General features: G+C 34.3%; 2 protein-coding genes across 3 annotated transcripts; one reads left to right on the top strand and one right to left on the bottom strand.

The window, feature by feature from the left end:
- The first annotated feature begins 1,357 nt into the window (after window positions 1-1,357).
- On the top strand, window positions 1,358-3,516 carry LOC116768817 (bromodomain-containing protein DDB_G0280777-like). Its single transcript, XM_032659654.2, has one exon. It carries the CDS (start codon window positions 1,384-1,386, stop codon window positions 3,403-3,405), a length of 2,022 nt encoding a protein of 673 aa, XP_032515545.2. The 5' UTR covers window positions 1,358-1,383; the 3' UTR covers window positions 3,406-3,516.
- A 3,199-nt stretch (window positions 3,517-6,715) lies between these two features.
- LOC116768789 (chaplin-A-like) lies at window positions 6,716-12,159 on the bottom strand. 2 transcript variants are annotated; one of them, XM_032659615.2, is made up of 6 exons: window positions 12,115-12,159; window positions 8,936-9,057; window positions 8,349-8,472; window positions 8,037-8,162; window positions 7,527-7,736; window positions 6,716-7,348 (listed from the first exon to the last, which is right to left on the bottom strand). In XM_032659615.2, the coding sequence occupies exons 1-6, from the start codon at window positions 12,133-12,135 to the stop codon at window positions 7,034-7,036; spliced, it is 918 nt and encodes a 305-aa protein (XP_032515506.1). In that variant the 5' UTR covers window positions 12,136-12,159; the 3' UTR covers window positions 6,716-7,033. The 2 variants fall into 2 exon arrangements, with proteins under 2 accessions (XP_032515506.1, XP_061381858.1); XM_061525874.1 differs by lacking the exon at window positions 12,115-12,159 and adding an exon at window positions 9,294-9,317.
- Window positions 12,160-17,165: the final 5,006 nt, after the last annotated feature.

The raw sequence follows: 17,165 nt of genomic DNA, 5'->3' as shown, positions 1-17,165 counted from the left end.
GATATTAATGATGAGCATTACATAAACAATATCAAAAAACTTTTTATTTTCTTTAAGAACGAGCGACTTTAGAGAACTGGCTAAATAAATATTTAAATATCTTTCTATTCTGTGTGTAAGCAAATCTAGTTTAAGACAGGCTAGAATGTGAAGGCAAAAAAATTTACATGAGATTAATTGGAATGGAAACTTAACAATATTTTTATGTGAAGAGCTTCGCGGGATAGGTATACGAGCAGAGAGGAAGATGTCAATAGGGCTCTATATTAATTCAATTAGAAATATATTCTTTCATTTAATAGATTAAAAATGATGGCACATTAAAAAAGTAAATCACTATGACGCAGTCGGTGGTCTAATTCTTGAATCAAAAATTTTGTTAAACATAAGACGTTTTTGACAGCAGACTAACGCCGTCTCTCGACCGCTTCATAGCTCTGTGTTGTATTAGGTGTTACATGTATGTGAGTGGATGAGATATCTAGTCAAGTAAATTCATTAATTACCGCCAGGTGGAGCTGTTTCAAAAACTTTTATTTTAACATTCATAGCTATCATTTTTTTGTTATACATTTTAAAAATATTAAAATTATTATTTATGTATATAGTATATATAATATACTTAAAAGGAAGAGAAACCGATTGGAAGAGTTCCAGAAAATATTAGTTACTTGAGGCATTCAGGATTATTTACTAATAAACTTGAATCTTTTCTAAAACATTGTTTGGTGGCCAAACATAAAGACAGATGCAGAGTATCAAAAACAGCTTAGCGTTAAATAAAATAACTATTACGATTACAAGCATCTAATTTTGTAAGGAGCAAATTATCTGAGAGTCCATTACGAACTCGCAATCAACAAAATATTAGAGTACTTATTAAAAACCTATTTCCCAGGAGATGCAGCCGTGTTATAAACTACAATTTTAGGCGACAATTAAGTGAGAGGAACCTTGGAGGTGAATCCACTTTTAACACTGAGATAAGACAAACTGCAATTAAAGCTGACATTGAAGGTATCTCGTGTGAAAAATATCTAATCGCTGTATAGAGGAGAGTAGACCGCTGCTAACAATTGCATAAAATAAATATAGACATATTATGAAATACGACACTAGCCGCCCTAATTTTTGACAAACTGACGCGATACAAGTGTACTCGTACTGTGCATAATCTTATTTGTACAATGACAATTGGTGTCTGACTCAAGTAGATACATAGAAAAAAGATTTTCCGTTTCAGATAATAAAGTGACAACAATAGCGTCGTTTGCGTAAGTTGTTCGCACGCTAGGGACGCAAGTGGGGCGATATTTTATATAGGGGAGTTACGACCGCGGCGAAGCCGTAGCGCCGTCATGCGGCTTCCGTTGCCCTATCGAGATGAACCTCTTCATGCTGCTCGCTTGTATCATAGCGACGACCACTGCTACCAATTCAACAGAGACTACAACCAATCCTCCAAATAATACCACGCAAGAAATTCTCAAGGCCAGTGAAACTGCGGACCCGACCAAAGCTGAAATTGTAAAACAAATTCGTCGTCTGAACGAAGATGGATCGTATACGATTGGATACGAAGCAAACGATGGAACGTTTAAAATTGAAAGTAGAGATGTTTTGGGTAACGTAAAAGGAACCTTTGGTTATGTGTCAGATGATGGAGAAATAAAACGTGTCACTTACAGTTCCTCTGCTGATAGCACACCGGCATCGGTAACTACTAGTACCACGCCAACTACACCCACCATGGTCGTGAGAGTTAACAAAACTATATCGTCGACGACAAGAAGACCGTTAGCCACTGTAGTGTATCCGACCAGAGGAAGCACCACCACCAGAGGTACAGTTATACAAGCCATTCCGAGACGACGAACCGGGTCAAGCTCTGTGCGCCCTCAAACGACTGATACAACTACGGAAACTCAAAAACAAATCACTGCAAGTAGCTCGAACGTTCATCGAAGAGAAGATCTTCTGAAATCACGGTCTCAATCAGCAAAAACTGCACCTGTAACCTCCAAAGACGATTTAATAACCAAACAGACTACAAGTACGGCGTCTCAGACTCTAAAACCCGTTTACGAGCATACGACAGAAAGAGAGACGGATATTAATAAATCGACAGCTACGAGACGTGAATTATCAGGAGCGAGCGCTAATCATCATATGTTGAATCTTCAACAATCAATGGGAGATGATTCAACTGATGTTTATGGGAGTCACTTATCACATGGAACTCTCAGGCCTTTATTTACTACAACCACGATTCGTCCTAAATTAGTTACTCTTCATTCAATAATATCCGCAAGACAACAACAACAACAGCAGCAGCAGCAGCAGCATCAACAGCAGCAACAATATGATGACGAACAAGAAGAGGAACAGGAGACGACATTGGAAGCCACCGCTGGACGTGTTTATGAGCCAGATGAAAGTGTTACCTCCAATCCTGTACCAGTTGTACACATATCAGCACAGAGAGGTTCCGATAAAATATTTTATCAACCCCAATACCGTCGACCTGCGGCTGTTCTTTTCAGGACTCAGGAATATTTGAGAGACAATCCCGGTGCCCCTATTCCCATTGGCAACCAGCGGCCCTTTCTTAACTATGAATATCCAGATAAAATATTGGACTCACAGTATGTAAAAGAATCACAGCAAGTCAAGAACAATCAAGAAGCGGAGTCTGGTCCTTATGAATACAGACATAATGATTACAGACCAGCCCCAAGAATTATCCACGTGCCAGTCGACGATAGAGGCGTTCCAATTCAGGGGTACGAAGCGAGATATGTCAACCCATATCGACCACAGCCTTTAATTCAAAGATACGATCCTGTAAACGAAATGCATTCCATTTCAGCACCGGTGAGCACGAGAGATTTCAAACGCTTGCTACATATTTTGATACTAAGACAGAACCGTCTGCAAGCTCTCATGGAGCAGATAATGCCAGAGGCCTACCAGGCGGCTCATTACCGCTCTGAACCGTATCACGCACAATCGCGGCCCTATTCTCGCCACCAAGACGACGACCAATACGACTACAGATATCAACCGCAGTACAGACAAGATTTTTATTCAACACAAGTATCAAACTACGACGATCGCGACTACGAGTCCCATCGCTATTTGCCTCGAAGAAGATTATACTCGCGACCCTATGACGCTCAGGGTTCAGCCTCGGAACATATAGAACAGACACCGGAGTATCTCCCGGTCGAAGTGAGAGAAGCTCTCTTGTTGAAAATGCTGTTGTTGGCTATCAGCCCGGACTTCATGCCGACACCAGCGCCCGCCACCGAGCTGACCACCGCAGCACCAACAAGGAAACAGGTGAGAAACGTTCAAATACTTGGAGAAGAAGGTTCCGACAAAAAAACAAGGCAGGGGCACTAGTTTATTATAAAACAATTAAAATACTCAACCCAAACCTAGTTTACTAGAACATGTATATAACATAGAATAGAAATCACCCACTAAGACATATACAAGATTTATCATTAAATTTTTATAAACTGTTTAATGTTGTTTCTATTATTGAAGACATATTTCAAATTATAACAATATTCAAGGTAATAAAAAAAATCTACAGTAAATCTGATCGCCGGGTATATTTTGAACCAGATCTATAATCAAAAACAATGGCCGACGGGCGTCTGTCATGGTATACGTTCATCACATGTCACACTCCCACAGAGCACAGTTCAAAATCTTATCAGAACCATCTACACGGAAGCAAAACATAAGCGAATATAATAAAACTGTTATTAAACAAGATTCTTATAAAGGAACATCGACGCCGGCAATACTTAAATCTGTTATTTCTTAATAGCCTCGGCCTTTAAAAATGTATCTATCAATTCCTTCAATTCAATATTGTCCCGAAAAGTCAAACATTTAGGAGTCAATAAAACTGTAGCATAATCTTAACACACACTCGTAAATAAAATATTAAAAAATAATGATCTGATGTGAATGTTACACGGAGACGAGTCGTTGGACGTTAGTTTTTAGCCAAATTATTTAGGCTATTGCATTGATCCGGCTTTGTTCTCCGAGAGACACATAGAAACCTGATTGTCGTTAAAAATTGGTTCAAACTATTCTGTAATTGTTATAATTATGTCGCAACTTCACTTTTCATTGTTTGTCTTGTTCGAGAATTTAGCAAAACCCCCGACCTTCACTATCGTTGCTAAATGACGACTGTCATATTACTTACGTGTTTGGCAAGAGCCAGGTTTCAATTATACGTACGTACTTGTTATTATTCGCTTTTATTGACGATGTTTAAATTTGTTGGACTCACTTTATTCAAAAACCAACACCTCTCACATAAACTATAATACTCCGCTAAATGATCCCTGTCAATTAAAGACTTGGTTTTTTTCAAATTACCAAATTACATGTAAATCGAATTGAAAGATAGAATTTTTAAATAAAAATCTACAATAAATAATTATAGTGTTTGAGGACTTTGTCACATTAAGAGCGCGCTTATAATGTTCACCTCCCAAGTTGTTGATTTGTCAAGTTTCTTATTCAACTGGAATTTAAATTCTAATTTACTTGTATTTACGAAATTATTCTTAAGACAATAAAAATACCCACGACCAGTAAGTGAAGTTTGTTTCTACGTACTACGAACATAAATCGACAAAAATACATTTTCAAGCGGTACATATTGCGACGGGATTTAGTTCTTTGAACTGATACGGTGACGAGTGGAGGATGTACAACACAACTTTCCCTTACCTAAGAAGTAATAGTTAAATCTATCATTATGATAATACTATAAATGTGAAAGTTCATATATATATATACACATGTGTGTGTCTGTTACTCACACGTCAACTAGTCGACATTAGTAAGACTTTAGTTACTTTATTTATAAGACTGAAGTGAAAGAGACCTCTTTGTATCCCAAGTAAAAAGTTGAATTGGGAACGGATTTGATATACGGACAGTGGGCAAAGTAAGTCTGGACAGTTTTGGCGCAAATTACAAGTGTTATTTTACTTCTTCATTGAAATTTCTTCATTGAATAAGATTGTTTTGTATATAAACAAGCAATAAAAATTGAGTTTTATGTTAAGAGATCTACAGTATGGAAAGTGCAATTTTGAAAATCATCTTTAGCGTGAAAATAATTATTTAGTAAATATATTTTGTATCTTTAAATAAACACAATACATTCGCCTTGCTATTAAGTAAATATAAGGAATGGATTCCCAAAATGTATCTCGTAATATGTATAGTTACATAAATACCTATAATATCTTGTAAACATGTCGGCTCTGATACTAACACGTAAAGCAGTGTTAGACTGTGCATTGTGTGCCGTGTGCGTTACACAATTCCCTGGGAGTCCATATTGTAAGATGTTTATATGGGAGCAGATCCCACGGCCTCATATACGAGCACATAACAATAGTGGACTGTGTTGTAATATAACATATTCAGTTTTATTGTGACATTGAACAAGTCGGATCCATAGCAGACAAATAGCTCTAGGACTAACGAGAATTTATAAACGACTGATCGATTCCTTTGTTAGGTTTGATCCTATCATTGTATACTTCGGACAATTATTAAATACTAAATTATTAACTGATATTTATCTCATTTTTTTGTTTACACTCTCCGATTTCAACGCAAAGGAATCAAATATTGTAATTGACTTAGCCGAATAATGAGATCTAAGATTTTCGCGAGTTTTATTAATTTAAATGAAACTAGTATTTTTCGGAGAAACTACGCGTGATTTATTTTTGTAAAAAACTACATACTCCCGACGGTTGGGTTACTTTTCAGCAACCGTGATCACGGGCGGACCAGGTGTGAATGTCTGTCAGTTGGTCCTTGTTATTTATGTATGTATGTATGTATGTGTCCGAATGTAGTGGCCTGGTTTTCGGTTTCGGTTTGATAAACCACAAATCCTCGCTCGGGAAGACAAGTATATACCGAAGTTAATCCCCGAGGCTATTGAAATTAAAAAACATCCCAATTTCAATAGAGAAGATGGCTGGAATCTATCAAACACACCTGGGACCCCGTTCTTAAAAATATAAAATCCCATGTCCGTAACCACACCGCAGGACCTCAAGACACCGTAAGCGCATTCTGCCGGCATCCAGAGCGGTACGCCAGAAAATTAAGAAATCGATGGCGGTAGATGATAAATAACAAGGACCGACTGACAGACACTCACACCTCGTCCGCCCGTGATCACGGTTGCTGAAAAGTAACCGAAACGTCGGGAGTATGTAGTTTTCACAAAAATAAATCAAGCGTAGTTTATCCGAAAAATATTAGTTTCATTTAAACGACTTAGCCGAAACAGTTGTTACTGCTAAAAGTTTTTATCCTCAAAATATTTTTTTATATATTTTCATATATGAGCATCTGTGATGCTGTTTGACATCACGTTAAATCTTACGTTTTAATTATCGAAAATATAGTTAGTTTTATGACATTATCTCATACACCTTCATTAAAGGCGCACACTTAAAAGTTTTCGCTTTAAAACCGAATAGTAGTAAAGAAAAAAAAATTGAATAGGTGAGAGAATTATGTTAATTGAATATGAAATATGTCGAAATAGTTTGAAAAGCCTTTGATTTGTACCTAACGACTGCAACATCAGTTCAGTGAGCTGAGATGAGATTTCTCTGGTGGGTGAGGTGGTTAATAAAGATCCGTGTTGTCTTTGTGATGTATTTTATTATTCTACATTTGCAGAGAGATTATGTTTTTAGCTTTTCTTTATGACCTCGTTTATTTGATAACATCGTTATTTTAATAACGAACTCATAACTTTGAAAAAAAAAAAAAAAAAAATTGTAAATATTGTAAGGATGTTCCAATTCTGAATGTTAAAAGGGAAACTTTTTTCTCATTTCAATGTTTCTTTGATGTTATTTACCAAAATTAAATACTTTTAACATAAATAATAAAGTATAAAAATGTTTTTATTAAAATAAACTACATATTTACAAAAAAAAATAATTGAATAATCGAACTAGTATGAGCCGAATGTGATATCGTGGAGGGGGGCGGAGCCTCCCTGAGGCAGAGCGTACTCCTTCAGGAGTTGGTCCAGCATGGAGAAGGATTGGCTTCGTTGGGGCTGTATCTGGTTATTTTGGGGAAAACGAGGAGGACCGTTGAAATCCTGGTTGAAATCCACTTGTGTCTGCTTCGGGGCGAAATGTTGCGGCTGAGGGGCTGGCCTGAAGTCTTGTTTGGGCTGCTGTCTGTACTGCTTCGGTTGAGGCTCGGGGTTGAAGAAGTTGTCCTCTACTGGAGCCGGTGACGCTCCAGCGAAGAAAGCAGGCTGGAAAATTTAGATATTAAATTGACAGAAAGTTCTTTACAGTATAGTAAAAAAGAATCCTCTCCGTGTATGTTAAAGAAATGAAGATTATTTGGTGGCTGTCGGTATATTTTATGTCAATTTACTTTAGTCTGAGTCGCAGATGTAGTTTATTTTCATAATGGGGTTTCTTTTTTACCTTGGGAGGAGCTGGTGCTGATTGAGGAGCTGGTCTATACTGCTGTTGAGGTTGAGGTGGTGGCCTGTACTGCTGTTGATGTTGAGGTGGTGGTGGCCTGTACTGCTGCGGTTGAGGTGACGGGCGAGGAGCGGGCCGGGGAGCTGGTCGAGGAGCTGGCTCTTCATAATCGTAATCCGGTTCACGGTATTGAGATCTGCCTCCTTGTTGCTGTTGGATAATATTATTGTAATGTTTGAATTTACTACATTAATTTTATGACAAAGAAATGTAAGGTAGTCGAGTATTACCAGTTTGCTAGATCATATTAACATTTTACATAAGCAAAGGATTCCGATATGGCTCAAACCTATCACATGATTAACTTTGCTTGGTTCAAATGACCAGGTAAACTTATTATACAGAAATCTTTATACAAATCTTATTACAAGTGCTAGAACATGTTAAATGAAATCTATTAATGTGATAATGATAAAGTTTTGACTATTGTCTATTATGTCCTGTACTAACCCCTTTGCCGGGTCTCAGACCCTCATCCCTGGTGGACTCATCAACCAGAGTTGGAGGTGCGACCGTGATGCCCTCTCCTGCTGGCTGGAAACCATATTTGTTGGCTCCATACTCGATTACACGTACCTGAAAAGTGGAAGTGGATTTATATGTATTTAAATACTTTTGTTAGTAATATTATATAGAAATGTATTAATTTTCCTTCATAGCTTAATATTTTATATTGTGTTTGTGAGACATTATGCTCAGTATGAAAATATGTGAATTAGATTTGTTTACTCAATTACTAAATGCATCATATATACAACTCACTTTGCCCGTGTCATCCTTGTAACCGTATTTTCCCTTGACTTCCCCGGAGGTTGACTTGGTCTCGATCTTGAAGGAACCGTCTGCAGCTTCATAACCATAGGTGTAGGAGCCGTCTTCGTTGTGCCTTTTAACGTATTATGACATAGTTTCTCACCAAATACAAAACCGAAAGACTATAACCTTAATATATACTTATATTAGTAGTCAAAATGTAAGCAGACGTGTGGTAAGAACAATAGAAGTAACTTATTGGATTTTTAGTTAATAATACTCTTGACGGCCCAATAGCCTTAGTAAATGGCCCTTAGTAAATCACTTGATTGACAACTCCTTCAGAGCTAAATACATTCTATACTCTTCAGTTAGTCAGCTCCAACAAAAAGGTTTTAGATGTGGTAATGTTTTTTAAGTTTAGAATTATAGTTGTCGCAGGTTTCTGACACGATGTACCCGTGATACCGTTAAATAGTCTAATTTACCTCTGCCACAGTCGCTGTACGAAGTTGCACGCATGTAGATAAAAAATTTTGTTCATAGAATTCTAATCACATTTTAATATAAGTATGTAAAGATGTGAGTTTTCCTACCTATTGATCTGTTTGAGTATTGGCACTGGTGTCGGCGCTACTTTAGACTCCGACGCAATGTACCTCGGAGCCCTGTCCTCTGCGTACTGCGCGTGTGCGCACGCGCATATCGCGAGGATCAACTGAAACATAATTTATGGCCCATTAAAATGAAACATTCAGTTTACTGCTACTTTAAATTTAAATGTGCTTGTAAACATCTAAAACTTTTTCACTGTTAAGAAATATTTTAAATTATTCAACATATTATTTCTAAGGAAAAAAAAATCTTGGTGAAGACGTTATTTTTATCGGCTTGATGCACTTATGAAAGCAAACAATCACTTTCTTAACTACTGTAGCAAAGTTAAAACGGAACCATTTGGACTTAATTGGCTCCAAGTAAACTAGTTAGTTAGTACACAGAATCGGTTATTAAGTAAATAGGATCGTCTCATAGAGTTCATTTTAAGCTGAGTTATGTTTGTTTGGGGTATTGAAAGACTGTTTCGAAGCAGGTTGTGTTCACTATCTATGAACTACCATCAAAATTTCAAGATTAATGGTTAAAATTAATTCCACAATCTTTAAACTATATTTTTCACGGCAGTACTGTTAGACATTCTGACACTGATTACACAACTGAGACCTTGCTTTCTGCTATTTGTTAAGTTACACGAAATATTTGGCACGCGTACGTTCGGTCCAAAAATATAATTGGATTACGCTTACAGAAAAAATATATAATTGAGATTAAATATTTGCAGCTTATTGATATCGAAATTATATTTAATTGTACTATTGGATACCTTTACTATACTCTATGACTGCTCCTCTATGATACAGTTTATATTGTCTATGTTTGTAATTCATTATCTCTGAAAAAGTCTGTCAAGAATAAAGCAGCGCGTTCGTAACTAATAAATGATTTAATTATTAATATTATCAGATACATTTCAACCAAAGAATATATATATATGGAAAATTATAGAAAGTAATCATAATTTCTTCGGAATAATAGAGACTGTCTGTGGCAATTTTTAAACTATGTATAATCTAAAGGTCTTATAATATAATCAAAGGATCGATTTATTTCTGTTCAATGATTTACAGAAAGTCGGAGGATATTCACGCATTATTACCTTCACGTGCAATTAGTGCTATTAACAAATCGAGAGCTGTGTACAAATTGACCAGGAATCAATTAATTAATTAATAATCGCTCGGATATAAGGTTTCACCGGACACTCAGTTATAATAAAAGCTGGTCTCGTATTTGGATTTTATTTGCTTTATTGTGATTTAATATTTCACACTAGAAATAAAATACTTTCCGTTCGTAATTATTTATGGGAGTGTCAATAAAGACGGAGAAATATTCGTTACAAACATTCTTATGTTCCAATAAATCATATGAAACGCTACAATCAAAGTTCTTTGTTATATAAATGATTTATACAAAGGACGTCAAAACGGAAAGTAGTCTATTTAGAGGCCACGGCCCGGTTCAGCGCCCTCTCACCGATGTCACCGCGAACTGTCGGAGCTGTCCGAGCTGTCCGAGCTGTCCGACACCCACACTATATACACACGAGATACCTTATGTGATGTGACGTCATGAAAACGTGAAAGACGAACCTGTCGCCAAATATGATGGCATTGTGAAGACCAACGGCGACCTTGTTTAAAATATATATTACAAGACAAACATGGAACTAGACTAGACTAGATAAGAAACCATGTGTATTACAGTATATAGTTATAGTTGATATTGAAGTGTGTCGCATATTTTGATATTCTCAAAATGTATTATTGCGCCAAGGTAAAAACATGTTACATAAAAGTTGTTTCATTCAACAAAAATATCTATATATTTAAAACACTGACACTATTTATTTGATTTATAAATATATTGAGACTTCATAAATAGCAATAATTAGGGTTGTCAGTATTATATGTCCGAAAGAAACGAACTATATCCATGATTATTACACAATAAGGTTACAGTACCACATTGTCGGTAGTGCGTTGAAGTATGAAATTACAGCTCATTACACAACGGGCGCAAGGAGTTGGCATATAAATAACAATCACAGTGTCAACCGAAACAAGAATAGAAATCATCTTTCATACAAAAATATGTAAAAATATAAATAAACAAATTTAATACCTCTTAAATTCAATTTTACACGCCTTTATCTTTTATCCGAAACAATATGAAACATTGTGTGGAAGTCTAGACTAAGCGAGACAGCACAAGTCTATCCGTCACATGTCAGACTCACCTTGCGCATTGCCTGGGTTGTCTTTTCCTGGTTTAGACAATCTCGATATCTGATTATTATTTCGTGTATTTTAATACAACAACAAGTAATGTGCTCAATGTCATTTTGTTTGTAAAAGCGAGTCGTGCCAGTAATGCACTATTTGTCGCGGTTGTGCCACCAGAGTTCGGAGCCAGAACCAATGGGTAATAAGCGCCGCGCAACCTCCGCGTACAGCCGTTATAATTTATATCCACTATGTACAATGTGAAATGTAACACATGATTGTAGCAACGGTCTCATTAAATTACTGTGAAATATATTGAAATGCCAAGTTTTGAAATTTTTTAATTAATTAATACTGTATACTGTTAATTTATTTTTATTAAAATTTCTAGAAAATAGGTTGCTTTATAATAATTTTAAAGTTATTTCAAACTCCGAACACTCTGTCTATTTATAAAAAATCCTATGGACATATCTAGATTACATCTAGTACTAAACGTAGGCTTTTAGTCTAGAAACAGCGTGATAGACGTAAACGATAAGGGGAGTACTTAAACCTCCTCACATTGCCTGTGAAAAAGATTTGTCGCACAAAAATTATAATAAAGATAACGATCAATGCAAACCACTTGCATTCACTTTCATCACTAACAAAGAAACCGAACACTATCACTAAACACCTCCTCACTAAATACACTTGGCACATTAAAACTTACACACTAAATTATATATTTAAGACCTTTTTTATCTATGTTAACTTTTTTTTTTTTTAATAAAAAATATATATTAATATAAATTACTTGGTTAACATTACAGCGTCTTTATGCAGCTTACAATTTTTTTTTAATTATTTTAAATTAATTCCGGCATTTCTTTTTCATTTCTTAAATATATAAATATTTTCTTAATAATAATAATAAATGAACATACCAGTCTTTGTAGCGGCGTCATGTCGTCGGAGGCGCGCCGTGGTAGCAGGCCTCTTATATACCCGGCCCACCTTTCACTGCTTTTAAACTTATTTTCAAGGGTTGACGTATTTTCCGCGTAAGGGTGGCCTTAAGAATTCACTCTGATAACACGACTGTCAATCATTACGGCCTCCCAAAAGTTTAAATTGCTCGTCTTGCTGGGAGTATTCATTATTTTGTCTCAATGAAATTATCTGTAATTACGGGAAGAATACAGCTTTATAAAGAAAACTTTAAGTATTTTATACTTGCATGAATTATTAATTGTTGTTTTTTTTACTTACAGATATTTTTGTACTTTAAAGATGACGATAATTGATATAATAGTATGTCTGTGTTAGCTACAACGTCAAATATTTACAAACATCTTGTAAACTTATTCACAGAACGTTAGAAAGGGGATGTATAATTATTCCGTTGTAAATTTGTCAATAATAATATAAAGGACTATCTTATTTCATTACAAATTTTAGTTTTAAGAGAGACTCCCGTTGGGGCCAATAAAAGGCAGTTGCACAAGACAAGGGCTGTGGATGGACATTAGAAAGTTTGCTTCAAATTTTTCATACTTTTAGTTTAAATCTTACAGTTTTTTATTTAATTTTATTATATATAAGTAATTTAATTATTTTATTATGACAAAAAAATTAGAGTTAGGGGTGAACAAACTATCGGTTAATTTGAAGACCAATTTTTAACGTAAAAATCAACTTTTTTATCATTAAATGAACTTATCAACAGCATAACGATCAGATCAGGATACAGAGCACAAGAACTGTTTACAATTTATAGTGTACAGTTTGAACAGTAAAAAAGTATTTATAAATAAATCGTTTCAGACTTTTATATTTTATATTGTTATTGACGTATAAAATATATATTGCTGCTATGATTTTTGCAAAGAGTGTTAGTGTTGTTTGTAATTACCGATTATCAATTGAGGAGCAGCAATACCGATTTTTTATAAAAATATAAGAGTAAGTTTTTTACAGATATTTTTTTTTTCGCATGATATCTGAATGTTTAATTGTATTTCGAAAACCTAGGCTTTAAGAACAGAAATTAATAAAAAGAAATATTTTTTACCGTATTGCGGCAATGATATATTTTTTATCAATAGCAATTAATAAAAATAAAATAAACAAGAATTTATCTAAAAAAATATCCAATAAACGAAATAACTATTACAATCGTAACATTTTAGAGTCAGGACAGTGTCAAAATTAAATCAGAGGTTATATATTAAATTTGTAACCGACTGAATATCACCTTGGAGTATGTAGGTCCCTTACAAAAGAACAAAAAATATTATATCTGACCTACATGGACTGTGACAGGCTGCAGTGCCTATGAGTTTGAGCTACTATATTCTGTGAGAACGGTATTCAAAAATACTTGACAATGGCACTATTAACGAGTAAATTTTATTATATGTACTTATTATTATTTAGTATTTAAAATTTAATTAATAATATATGTATATTTCTTCTAAGAGAAATTATACTAACATTGTTTAAGCTTCTTGAACTAACACTTAAATAAAGTGTAAACTTTTAAGTATTGGAAATAAAGGCTTTTTTATTTTTATTTTATTTATTTATATATATATTCTTCTAATGAGATCTAAGACATTCGCGAGTATCCATTGAAAAGAAACTAATATTTTCAGATTAAATACTCGTTTTTTTAAATATTCCCCTAATCACGGTTCCTGCAAAGTAACCGAAACGCGAGAGTATGTACTTTAAAAAAAATAAAAATCGCGCAGTACATACGTAAATATAATTTTTATTTATATTCTTGTAAGTTTAAATCACTTCATTTTCTCGTGTGATTTGTTTTAACACTCTTAGTCTTAGATAATTCTCTGTCATTATAATACATTTAGCATGTTCAGTGTTGCCATACCTGCTCTTGTATCATAGACCACATCAGTTCATTTCGTCGTGTCTTGTTTTTAAATCACAAGTTGTGAAGAGCCGCAGCCACAGCTCCCGTATGATTAATTCATTATTAGTTTTTGCGTGGAATTCTATCATATCTTGTATAAATACGATGAATTTGTCTGTCTGATTCTAAAACTACAAATACATATCAATAGTTTGAACCTATAAAAAAGATTAGTGTAGAATGAAATGAAAACCTTTACGTTTTACTGGACTTTGGTCGTATCTAGAACGATTACAATTGATGATTTTAATAAAAGGAAAACTACCTAACCTAAAATCACTCTCGATCTGTCTCTTAAAGTTTACCGTGTTTACGTTAAAGTTTCATTTTTAAATTAAATTATATAAACAATCCAGAGCATTCAGATCTTATGTAAGCATCACCGCCGTGGTCAATGGTCTGCGTGCCATTCATCGTAACGAACACATTGGAACGCTGAACACGCCTTGATTTGAAAAGCTTTTGTCGAATGGTGTATTGCCTCATTACTCCTATTATCCTTTACCGTGTCATATACAACCTACAAGATACTTTAAACTCTAATAAAATGAGTTGGTAGACATTCAATTATGGTTCAGACATGGGATAAAATGCTTCAGAAACTATTCCGCTTTTAGATATGTGACATTTTAGATGGGCCGAAAGATATATGAGAACCTATAAGATATATATTAAACACAAAACTATTTACGGCATCCGGATACCGCTGTCTGAATCTATTAGGGAAGGTATCATCATCTCATTCAAATAATAATTATCATATATTTTATCCAACTTTTAAGGCTATATAATAAACTAGAAAAAAAGAGACTGAAGAGTGAATCTTAAAGGAAGTATTTATCGTTGGCTAGAGGCAATTGTTTTATATAAAGATGACATTCTATTCTTGAATTCAACGAGTTAAGTATGGGGACCGTCTGACTCAGGCCTCACACACATGGACTGGAAGCTGAGAGAAATACTTTTCTTTGATGTATCATGAGAGTTAAACAGCTTCGGGAGAGAGAGTTGATGTGAAAATTCAAGTCGAAGTAGCTTCTGTTGTCTGTAAGTAATTAAGTTCTTTGAATGTGCAAAAAACATCTTCATCCTCAGCCTATCGGAGCTTAGTGCTGAGCATCTTCTCACATGGAGAAGGTTAGAGAAATAATGGCCATGCTTGCTGAAGGCGGATTGGCCAACTTATAGTTTGAAATTATATCCAGGTTTCCTCACGATGTTTTCCTTCACAAAAAAAAAACATTAATCATTTAATATCCTCTGTATATTTCTGGTCTTTGCCCAACTACTTTAATAGATATACCATAATTTTTTGTTGTCTATGATGATTTTTTTCCTTTTGCTAACTAACTTCTTTCGTTATCTTTTTTTGTGCTTTGATAATTAGAACAGATTAAATATTTATTAATTATTATATATAGTATATACATATGGTATATATTTAGAAGGATTTATAAAGATTAGTAATAAATTACAATTTGTTGTAGGTAATCTATATTAATAACACTGAGCTTAAAAAATTCCGGATGACATATGTACCTACGTATTTTTGACAGCGGCGCTTGTTCATTTATCAGTACTTGACACACATAAACACGGTCATGACATTTGAAACCTGATTACTATTTAAATGTAAGTTTCGGTTAGATCATAAAGCTCTACACTTGTACTACACTGTAGTCTACAGGAGTGTTAAATTGTTACATTTCGCGCAAAGAATTACGTACATTTTTCTCTTTATTTCATTCACCAGAATCTCAAGCATCATCGGTAATTGTCCTTCACTAAATAACTCGTCGCATAGTAACTGGCGATTACTTTTTTTAAAAAAACCTACTGATCAGGGCTTAAATTTTTACAAAACAAGTGTTAATATTAATGAAGAAAACCAATGAATCAGCTCGTTTCTTTCTTCTGCAATATTAATCATGTTATTTATAAATATTACTTTTGTGTAATTATTGTCTGTTCAGAATATAAAGTTACTATTTTTTAATACATTTACCTTATTTTTTTGATGAATCTGATATAACTTTTAATTATATATTTTTTTTTAATAGTTATTCATAACTAACAAATATATGCCCATCTTTAAATAGTTCACAATTAGTTTTAATCTGTTTATATGAAGTGTCTCGTAAATATATCATTTCAATATTGGCGTGACAAAGATCTTAGTCGTCCACCTCGACTGGACGGCATTCTTGTGAGTAACTAAGGTCGCTAGCTCTTACTGCATAATGTTACATTTGAAAAATATCTATAAATTACATGAAGAATAGACAAAATGCTTTGATGAGATCTTGTTATTGAAATTATTGTGGATATACTTTATTGTCCTTAATAACTAACTCGTAACTAGTTTACATGTATATTATAGTCTGCTATACGACCTTCATGCTGTAAAAGCTGTCCTGTCTTTTCAAAACCTATATTCCGATCTGTATGACTCAGTTGTACAGCCTCTTTATATATAGCTATATATATATATATATATGTGTGTTGGTTATAAATGACATCACACAAAACGTCTGGTAGTTTGTTACATTTAATATACTAATTCGCTTAGTATAAGAATAAAGATTTTTCTATACATGATAAAAAATAAAATCAAAGCACCTATGTTAACATTCAAATAACTATGACACTTCGGGGTAACAAATTATTACGTAAGTCCCTTGTTAATCATGAGCCGTTCTACACAGCCTATGAATTTTACTAAACATTTCATTTAAAATAATTTGGTATTAAGATAAAATACCAGAGTATTGTAAAGGAAATTACGAAGTACCGTGTATTGACGTATATCACTTAATAAGAAGACGCGGCCATAGTGATCCACCAGAACCGACTCGCCTTACTTTTTATGAAACACATTAAAACGCCTCCAGGAAATGTGTCTCGGTAAGTGGTTTTAAATGAAAACAAATTATAGACCTTATTGGATAACATTAAGGTTTGTATATCATTGATTAAGTATTTAAACTAGGAAGTGACATTTAATTTCGTATGAGACTCAAATAATAGCACAGACCAACGCAGCACAGAGCTCGTTTATGA

Source organism: Danaus plexippus, chromosome 4, assembly GCF_018135715.1.
Source record: "Danaus plexippus chromosome 4, MEX_DaPlex, whole genome shotgun sequence".
In the NCBI taxonomy this organism is placed as follows: domain Eukaryota; kingdom Metazoa; phylum Arthropoda; class Insecta; order Lepidoptera; family Nymphalidae; genus Danaus; species Danaus plexippus.
Note: the sequence above shows the minus strand (reverse complement) of the source record. Positions and strands in the feature narration are given on the sequence as shown.

Excerpts from the sequence above, each read along its gene's own strand:
- LOC116768817 (XM_032659654.2), top strand. The coding sequence starts at position 1,384 with ATGAACCTCTTCATGCTGCTCGCTTGTATCATAGCGACGACCACTGCT.
- LOC116768789 (XM_032659615.2), bottom strand. The coding sequence starts at position 12,135 with ATGACGCCGCTACAAAGACTG. Across the intron at positions 8,473-8,935 it reads ATACTCAAACAGATCAATAG|GCACAACGAAGACGGCTCCT; the intron begins GTAGGAAAACTC and ends ATACGTTAAAAG. Across the intron at positions 7,737-8,036 it reads GTCTGAGACCCGGCAAAGGG|CAACAAGGAGGCAGATCTCA; the intron begins GTTAGTACAGGA and ends ATTATCCAACAG.